The sequence below is a fragment of the Aethalodelphis obliquidens genome, unplaced genomic scaffold, assembly GCF_003676395.1.
Source record: "Aethalodelphis obliquidens isolate GAN/ISIS:26980383/991018 unplaced genomic scaffold, ASM367639v1 scaffold14, whole genome shotgun sequence".
Taxonomy (NCBI): domain Eukaryota; kingdom Metazoa; phylum Chordata; class Mammalia; order Artiodactyla; family Delphinidae; genus Aethalodelphis; species Aethalodelphis obliquidens.
The window spans coordinates 20,661,003-20,671,131 of NW_020837958.1; the positions used below are offsets into that span (position 1 = coordinate 20,661,003).

General features: G+C 42.8%; 1 protein-coding gene across 1 annotated transcript; it reads right to left on the bottom strand.

Annotated features, from left to right (window-relative positions):
- Positions 1-7,772: 7,772 nt before the first annotated feature.
- FIBIN (fin bud initiation factor homolog) lies at positions 7,773-9,843 on the bottom strand. The gene has a single exon (XM_027115152.1). It carries the CDS (start codon positions 9,384-9,386, stop codon positions 8,751-8,753), a length of 636 nt encoding a protein of 211 aa, XP_026970953.1. The 5' UTR covers positions 9,387-9,843; the 3' UTR covers positions 7,773-8,750.
- Between the last annotated feature and the right edge of the window lie 286 nt (positions 9,844-10,129).

The window sequence follows — 10,129 nt, forward strand, 5'->3', positions numbered from 1 at the left end:
TGCATGGGGGAGAGGCAGGCAAGCTAGAGAATTACTAACTTCAGAAATTCTCACTTCAGGAAGTCTGCAAGCTGCATGCAAATGTCCCCGGGTCCTCTTAGTGAAGACCGCATATGTCCGAGCTGAAACAGGGCTTAGATCAGTACAATCTACCAGCCCTGGCAAGCTCATGACCTGGAGACTATAGAGTAGGGGTCCCCAAGCCCTCTTAAGAACTGGGCCACACTGCAGGAGGTGAGCGGTGGGTGGGAGAGAGAGCGGAGCATCCCCTGCTGATCCCCTTCGCTCGCATTACGGCCTGAACCATCCCGCCTTCCCCCCGCCCCACCAGTGGAAAAACTGTCTTCCACGAAACCGGGTCCTGGTGCCAAAGAGGTTGGGGACCGCTGCGATAGAGGACTACCAGGCAGTTAAGGCCAGTAAATCCCACAGCAAGAGTGTGGGTTTACATAAAGAAAATCATGCTCTCACCCTAATGCTTTCCATATTGAGATCACCACAAATGGGCTCTGGTTTTAGTCTGACAGGCCTGAAACTGGACTTGTCCAGGGTACCAGGACCAAATATGTAGTTAGTGCTCAGTAAATATTAGGAATTAATATTCTTATTCTCTCTCACGTGGTAGCCCTGTTGCCAAGGTTTGCGAGTTCTCTCACTGTAGCTGCCCAAGCACTGCAGTTCCCGAGTTTCTTTCATGTGCATCGTTCCCGTGCTCAAGGCAAGAAGCAAAGGCACTGTTAACATTTGGAAAGGAAAGGTAAGCGAGTTTGCTAACTGTTATTTCCTGCAATAGCATTCATTCTCTTGGCCTAGATAGGGAGGAATGTTTGAGGTATACACACATACATGCAAAGGAGCTTCTCTTACATGAATGGGAACAAACACGTCTTTGGCTTCTGAGATGCCTGCCTAGAATGGGGAGGTTCATACAGGTTCATGACACATACATACAATGTCTAAGCCTTATTTGAAATACATCTTTTTCATTTTACCCTAAGAACACATAAGATGTCCCTTCTTAAAGGAGGGTCTTCGATGAGCTACCCATGGCCAGACATCATGGTTATAGTGGCACGCACCTGGGCTCAGTATTATAGTAAGTCCTCTTCATACAATGGCATATCAAGTCCTCACAAGAACCCTGCAAACTGTGTGTCATGATTCCCACTGTACAGAGGAGGAAACGGAGGCTCTGAGAGGTTAAACGATTTGCTTAGTTTCTGCAGCTAATAAATTGCAGAGTCATGATGTGAATCCGAATTCTGCCTCTACTTCCCATGCTCCTAATAGCAAAAGGAGAGGGAGAGATGGAGAGCAAAGGAGGAAACAGGAGAGAAAGAGCTTTGCTAAGGCAAGGGGGAGGGGAAATCAGGGCAGGAGAAAACAGACACTTGAAGGGTAGGCAAAAATGTACCTCAGAGCAGAGCGAACCCACTAGATTTTCTGCTCTTTATAATTTAATCTGTAGTCGAATCATGTGGAAAATGTTAGTGGTTGACTCAGTGGGACTGCCAGCAAAGCATACATTTTGAAAGTTGAGCAGAGTGCCTGCATTTAGAGTCGGGCAAAGATCAAAGCAAGAAAAGACATTCAGGAAACACATTTCCTTAACTCCTGCAGGAGGAAACTTTTCACAACTGGAAAATGCAAGCCATTACTGCCAATCCCAAAGCATGGAGGCTCTCCCTCATTAATCATAGCTGTCAGGTTCTGCTCTGTAAACAGCAAGCTATTGACACACAAAATGTCTTCTGTTTTTCGTGGAAAGGCAAAAATGAGACATGGTGAAATGTACATGCCATACGAGTAAACACTGTGAGAGTCAAAATAGGATGCTCTGTGCCCTTATCGAGTACGAGGCAATGACAAATTCTGAAGTCATTTGAAAGCCTCAAAAGAAAAGTTATGTATTTAGATATAGCTTATCTGTCTTAAAACTCCTGTGAAGAAAAATGCAGAATAAATAGAGATGCAGTGGTGATGCCTGAGCTCATTAGTAAAGGGGAAATGTCTAAACTTTAGTGAGATCACAGTTATCTTTGTGTAATAGGCAATCGTGTGAGTCATGCCCGTGGTTTGAATGCAAATCTCCACCTTTACAGGTCTGTCCATTCCAGCCTAAAAAGTAGGGTAGACAGGGTTTGGGCTGGTGGGCCAGAGTTGGAGCTTTGAGTGGGAGGGGTCAGCTGGGGTCCGTATATTGCCTGAGGTAGCCATTCATACATATCCAGCCACCTTTTGGTAGGGGAAGGTGGTCAAGAACCTGAGGGAGCCAATGCTAGAGTCACATCCAAAAGGGGAGGAAGAGAAGTGGAACCAAGAGTTGGGAAATTGGATCAATGCAGAAGAAAGTTGGGAATAATGACACACACTCTTCTGCGGCAAAAGCAATAATGAGACATATTGGTAGAGGATCAAGGCCAGTTCCTGCTGTCTTTCCCATTAGCACCTTAGCCCAAGCCTTCGTCATCTCTCACCAGCATGACCTTGTAGCCACCTATCCAAGTGGCTTTCCTGCTTCCACTCTTGCTGCCCCACATATAATCTCCTCCCAACGTGGTCTCTTTAGTGTAAATCATATCATACTACTCCTCACCTTAGACCTCCAAGTGCATTGAAATTTGAATAATATCCAAAAGGAAATTAGATCATTGAAATTTGAATAATACCCAAATATTATCTAATATTACATTAATTAATATCTAAATAGATGCCCTCCTTAGACTTCAAGTGCATTGAAATTAGAATAATATCCAAATTTCTTGTGATAACCATCTAGTTCCTATACTACCTAGTCTCAGTTCTCCTCTCTGACCCCAAGCTCTTTCTTTCTCTGATTTACTCTGCTATCATAAGACGTGTTATGATAGAAAGTGATAGTACATGTGAAAGTGATTGGAAAAATGTCATATTTAGAGAGAAACCAGTTGTTCTTAGGCAAAGAATCACAGAGTGACACAGGTATAAGGAGATACTTGGCCCAATAAAATCAAGCAGAGAAAAAAGTTCTCTGAGAGAAATTGGGTTTAACTTTTTTTGGTTAAGGTAATCATATAAAGAAAATGTTCATTTCACAGGCCACATGTCATAGATCCTGGAATAGGCAGAGAGTTAAGAAATCATGTGTCCAGTCTCCTGCTTCCAGAAAGGAAAAGCATCATTAGTGGTTATGAGGGCAATAGAGAAGTCAGATTGCCTGCTTTTGAATCTTGACTCCACTCGTGTTTAGCTGCGAGACCTTAACCTCTTTGTGTCTCAGTGTCATTATACAAAAAGTTCAGAAACTATAACATCTACCTGAAATATGACCCCGTGAGGATTTTATAAGGTAATGTATGGAAAACACTTTGAGCTGTGCCTGTTCAGTAAATATTAGCTATTATTGTCTTCATTTTGCAAGCAAAGTGACTGAATTTCAGAACATTGAAGGGACTTCTTCAAAGTTGCATAGCTAACATGTGTTGGGCCAAGATCTGAATCCAGAACTTCCACCTCCTGAAGCATGGTGGATAGATTTAAGCATTTTTAAAAGATTTATGCAATTGAGCCTATTTAACTTTAAACTTCACATTGGCTACAAAACAATGCATTATTATAATATCATTTTTTCTAAAAAAAAATACAATACATAGATATGTGTGTAAAGCACTACAAGAATGCACACCGAAATGCAAATAGTGAGTGTATGGCAGGGAGAGTTTGAGAATATGAACGATTTTGTTTTCTTTATGTTCTGTTGTTTGCCATGTTATTAGAATTCAGCAGGTATGGCTTATATAACTAGAAAAAAAGTTATTTAAAAAGCAAAACAACAACAATAATAACAACAACAATGAAACTCCTTTATCCCTTGAATATGTGGTTATACAAAATCCTTATTTGATTTACACTGTTTTACATTGTCCAGACAATTCTAGTTTAGACTCTTGCTGGACCTTGTACATACAAATCCACAGTGTGCCAAGCTCACATCAGTTTATAGGTGTCAGTTTCCTCACATGCCTGAACACAGTTGTCCCTCTGTATCTGAAGTTGATTGGTTCCAGGACCCCCGTGGATATCCAAATTCAGGGATGCTCAAGTCCCTTATAAAAAGTGGCTTAGTATCTGCATATAATATACTCACATCCTCCCATATACTTTAAATCATCTCTATACTACTAATACCTAATACAACATAAATGCTATGTAAATAGTTGCCAGTGCACTATTTTTGCTTTTTGTTTTGCTTCTTGGAACTTTCTGGAATATTTTTTCTTTCAAATATTTTCTATCCGAGGTTGGTTGAATCCAGGGATGTGGAACCCGCAGATACAGAGAGCCGACTATACTATTTCTATCCTAGTTACCTCATATGGTGGCACTTAAAAAATGTCTGATAGGGCTTCCCTGGTGGCGCAGTGGTTGAGAGTCCGCCTGCCGATGCAGGGGACACGGGTTCGTGCCCTGGTCCGGGAAGATCCCACATGCCACAGAGCGGCTGGGGCCGTGAGCCATGGCCGCTGAGCCTGCGCGTCCGGAGCCTGTGCTCCGCAACGGGAGAGGCCACAACAGTGAGAGGCCTGCGTACCGCAAAAAAAGAAAAAAAGTCTGATAAATAACATATCCTTGGGGATTCTGATTCTGGAAATAGTATTCCTAAGGACCACCCTGATTCCAAAATTACTAAGATGATTTGCAGAATCTCATTCTCTATACTGGTGAATGATTGTTATGTATTTCTGTATTCTATTTCTAACCAAGATTTTTATGTCTCCAGTTGTTTTTCCTTTTATATTAAAACATTTATAAACCACATTTATCATTCATATTTCACACCCTAGTATTATTCTTTATCAAGAAGATTTTAATAATCATACTCTGAAAAATGTCCCAAGGAAATTTGTCCCTACCCTTTAGGGAGATTTCATATCTTTAGTAGTTTTCATGGATGCTTTTATTACTTGTTAAATAGTTTATAATTGAAGTTTCAAGGCTTCTCTAAGAAAGTTTTTTGTCTGTTTCCTTAGCAGAATTGTAAGTGAGAGTTTAAAAGACAATGAATGTATATAAACTGTGGAACAGCCTCTCCGTGCTGCCATGCATAACACACCCACACCTGCCAGCTTCTCCGAGTGTGGCTTTGGTTTTTGCAGAGGCTAACGTGGCCTGGTGTCTTTTATCGGCAGACTATAGATGGACAGATATCTATGGAATTCTTCAAAGTAGGTATATAGCAGTTTTCACATGGTCAGATTGAGAGTGTGAGGATACTGCACCAATGCATTACATGGAGAAAGTATCAGTGAGGAATTCTGTTACCAGTGGAGCCACTCAGCTTCTGACTGACAGCTCTCAGGCATCTGAACTGCTGTAGGCTGTAGGCTGCCTGGCCTAGAAGGGACAATGTTTGGAGTGGACAGCTGGCAGCTCCACTGGACCCTTACCCTCCACATTCTTCTTTTATTTGATCATATATCCCACTAGATAATCATCAGCTTAAAAAGTGAGAGAATAGTGAAACAAATAAGACATCACTGTTTTAACCTTGGGAAAATTACCTAGGCTTTCTGGGCCTCAGTTATAAAAATAATGATAATAATAAATACAGTAAAGCAACAACTAACATTTATTGAGGATTCACTCTGTGTCAGGTACTATTCTAAGCCCTTGGCATATGTTAATTCCTTTTATATAATCCTTTCCTCACACAGTTTGTTGTTAGAATTAAGGGAAATACCCTGGCAAAGTTCTTAGCACAGGCTCTAACCAATAATGCTGAGTTGAGTTCTCAAAAAAGTTGGATATTTTGTTGTTGTTGTTAACAATAATAACAATGACAATAATAATAATAATAATAAATGTCTCCTACTCCAAATAAAAAAAAGCCCTAAGAGGTTTTTTAAAACTTTCAGTTAGTTGGTGTCCCAACACTTTGTAATATCTCAGAATTACCCACAACCTAACCTAGTGCCTGACACATATTGAGTGATCAACAAATATTTATTAAAGAAAGACTATCCTACATTGAATGTTCTTGTAAGTAGATTTCTCAGGGAAGAAAGTACATAGTTTTCTTCAGATTCTTAAAATATTTCATGGTCTAAAAAATAAAGAATCACTACTTAAAAAAAAGAATTTGTCACTGTGTGAGTAATAAAGTCTTAGTAAGAATAATAAGGAAGCAGAGAGGAAAGATCTGCGTGGGGCTGGCTCCCCGTCATAAGAGGATTTGGAAACTCCTTGTGATACTAGCCTCTGGGTTGATAGTCCAGGATGGCTTGCTTTCCCCACCTGGGAATTCCAATTTGCCCTCTGGGGCCATTTACATAAGACTCTGTGAGATTACTGGCATTACATCTGGCCTTGAATGGATGATTCAATGTCAGATAATTTCATTCTGGTTTTGTAGGAATCATAGAATGTCAGCACTGGAAAGAACCTCAGACATTATCTATTTTTGGGTTTCCAAATTTGTAGCAGATGTGTCACCACTCGCCTTCCTGCACGCATGGAAGATATCTCTAATTGGGTACAGCAATCTTTACATCTGTGTCATTTAAATCCTTTTTGATGTACTACTGTATGTAGTCATTCCCAACTGATTGAAATTAGCATCAAGAGGAAATCAGTTTTCCATTGTATCATGAGTCTAATATCCTTTTATTACAACTGGGAAAATTAAGGAGATGACATTTAATACGTCTGTGGATTAGATGTGATTGCTGTGAAGTGAGTGATATGAAAGTTTTGAGATAGGAAAGGTTGTGACTACAAACTACAATCATTTAGGTACCAAATATCATCTCCTTTGCCTCTGCTGTTACTTTTTTCCTCATCTTTCATGGAATAAAGATAGAAACCATCTTAAAAGATCTTTACCTTTTTCCCACACACCAGTCTTCTCCCCATACACTAGAGGCGGCTAAAAGAAATGACAAATGATTATTTGAAGTATTATTCCATATTTTGTCCCTTTTTATTTTAAACAATGAAAGAGTTATGCAAAGCCTCAGGCCTCAAGCCACTCCCTCTCATCTCTCAGCATCTTTGAAAAGAGCAGTGTGGGAAAGTCCCATACTTAAATCTAGGAGACTTGGTGCTGTTAGAACTAACTGAGGATCAGTCACTTTCTGGGCCTCAGTTTCCCCTATTGTCATAGGAGGATATTGAACACTTCAGAGGGATAGAAAACTGGATTCCTCATGCATGGGAGAGAAAAAATTGCGCCCTGTTGGAGAATAGATTATGAACACTTATTTCCCAGTGTGTGTGTGTGTGTGTGTGTGTGTGTGTGTGTGTGTGCATATGTATGAAAGGAAAGCATATTTAAGGGAAGGGTGAGGATTGGCTGGGAAAAGGTATGAAATAAAGTGCATTTCCATTTTAAAAATCATTAATGAAATAACGTAGACCTGTCTTCAAAGTTATTAGACATCAGTGTGATTCTTACAGCTTAGAATGGAGCCTTCCCTCTGCATTCTGAGGGCATATAAGCTCTGAGCCTTGCCGTAAACTTTTCCAATTAATTCTAGGGGAAAACCAGAGAAAATTGGAGTTTTTAGGCAGACCAGCAGAGATCAAGTTTTGGCACAGCCTAGATTTTATTTTTTCCTTTTGAGGATGGTAAGGGTGGCCAGGGAAGGGAGGATTGCCAAATACGTAGCGGTCCCTCTGTCTTCTTTATCATATACTCTAAGTAAACTGGCTTCAATCCCAGCCTTCTCTTCCCTTTTGCACTGGGTCCTCTTTGCAGTATGAAAGTTATGAATATAAATTAGAAGATAAGCAGGTATTATATGAGAACATATTTATTGGCTGAATAATAAAACTTAGTTAAGGAGTTATGAGAATTAAAATTCCCTCTACTTGAAGTACAAATTTTCAATAAGCAAACAGAAGCAAAACCCTTAAATGAGAAAGAATACACTGGTAACCTAAATCACAGGCATTTGGGGGGGTGTCAAGGCAATCTACCTACTTCTTTGTAGTGGACTGCAGTGCTGATGACACAGACACACAATGAGAGACACAGCAAATCAGCATATCACAGGAGTGCATAATCACCACAAACTTTAGACTTCTTGAATGTGACCCCTTTAACTTACACATACCCACAGAGGCACAGCGGACATCTCCCTGCAAAAGGTGATTTGCATATAGTTTCTAGCCAATACTTAAGAAAAAACAAACCAAAAAACCCAAATCCAAAACCAAAAAGAAAACAACTAAAGACCATGGTTAATAAATAAGAAGGAAAAGGAGAAGAAACCGGCAACTTCCATCCTCTGCCAGGCATGCTGAGAAGCACCTCTGACCTCATCTGAAAAACAGGCGACTTTGACAGCTTTCAGAGCCCAGGAGAGAAGGCTGAAGGCAGAAAGGAGCTGTGCACATGCTCCCTGGGTATTTTCACATAATCTTCAGGATGAGGAAGATTAAACAGTCCCTACTGCATAAACTGTGTCCTTTCAGAGGTGGCTGAAACAGGTGTCTCTGCAGAGATATAAAGCCCTTCTAGGAAAGGCAGGAGACATGGTTTTAAATTCTTCTTTCCAGGTGACAAATCAATAGCGATCACATAAATAGTGTACAAAACTAAAACCACTCAACTCTCACTTCTTTCTTGTTAAGATCACATCAGATCACTCTCCAAGTGCAAATCTGGTTATAGAAAGTAATAAGTATATGGGAAAAAGCCCCGTCTCTGTCCCCCACCTTCCACCACGGGTCTGATGTGATTCCCTCTCCCTGGAAGTTTGCCCTTCCACCTACACTTTAAGATAATCGTTTTTCAGCCGACCTAGCCGGGTCCCGTGGCTTCTGATGGTGAGGGCCAGCAGCTCGTATTTGTCCCTGAGCCCCACGGAGATGTCGAGCGTTTCCTTCAGCAGGGACCTGGTGTGGACCAGCATCCCCAAGAAGTCCTCGTTGAGCCTGCTCTCTTGCCGGCTGTCCTGTTCCTGGCCCTGCTTGAACTTGCTTTCCAGCTCAGTGAGAGACTTGTCCGAGTTGGAGTAGGCATCCCCGATCTGGTGGGACTCCCGCCGCAGATACTTGCCGTAGCTCTGCTCCCCGTCTAGGTCGTAGGAGATGCTCTTACTGATGCCCTCCAGCACGCGTCCCGCGTCCTCCACCTGGCGGCCCAGCACGGTGAATTCCTCCCGCAGGGTGAGGCTCAGCAGACTGCTGGCTGGGCTCCCCTCCCCTTGAGAGCAGCGCCGTTGGTCACTCACCCTGAAGAGCAGCTGGCACTTCTCGGGGTCATCGTTCTCCTCGTAATCCCCGTCGGGCACAAAGTAGTGGTGCAGAGACCCATTGGACATCTCTGGATAGAGAGGGCCATCGAAATAGCCCTGACACAGGTGGCACAGAAAACCCATCCAGAGGAACTTCATGAACACCATCCTGGATATTCAGGATGACCGGGGACCCCTGGAGAAGACTTTTCGCCCAGGCACGAGGAAGGGGGTCCCCTAGGGAGTCAGCGCCTCCCTGAGACGGCGTCAGCCTCAGTCCCAGTAGCCTCGCTGCACCCTGGCACCCCCTCCCCAACTGGCTTCATGTGGCTGCGGCACCAGAGCCTGGGTAGCAGCCGCCGCGCCCGCAGCCCAGGATGCACCCTCGCTCTGAGCTCCTGCGCTCGCTCGGGTGGCTGGAACTCAGCCGGCTCCTTCCAGACGGGATCCCGGCACGGGTGGGGAACCCCTGCTGCAGCTCTCTGGCTGGACGCTGGCTGGCTCCGTCGCCCTACTCTGGCTCTCTGAGTTACCCCTCGCTCCTTGGGAAATGGAGCCTGTAGCTGGAGAGAAAGGTTCTTGCCCTCTGATACTATTTCAACTCCTGGACTGGGTGGGAATGCGGAGCTTTTCCTTTGGCTAATGATATCCTGAGGATCTCTTTGCTCTCAAATTACAGCTGGTTTCGTCACTTGGAAGCCAGGGAACAAGTTTGGAAAGAAACCTCTCACCAGGTCTGTGCTATTAAAGGTACAGGGTCTCTTTTTGAGGATTGGTAAGGAGACCCCGGAAAATAGAATTTAGCTTGAAGGAGAAAATGGGAAGAGGATAAATAGAATTCCCATAACAGACAGACTGTTTTGCTATTAACGAATCGGGAGGAAGGGTAATTACCCTGGAGAAATGCCATT

Bases quoted from the DNA above. Each gene is read 5' to 3' on its own strand.
- FIBIN (XM_027115152.1), bottom strand. From the start codon at position 9,386: ATGGTGTTCATGAAGTTCCTCTGGATGGGTTTTCTGTGCCACCTGTGT.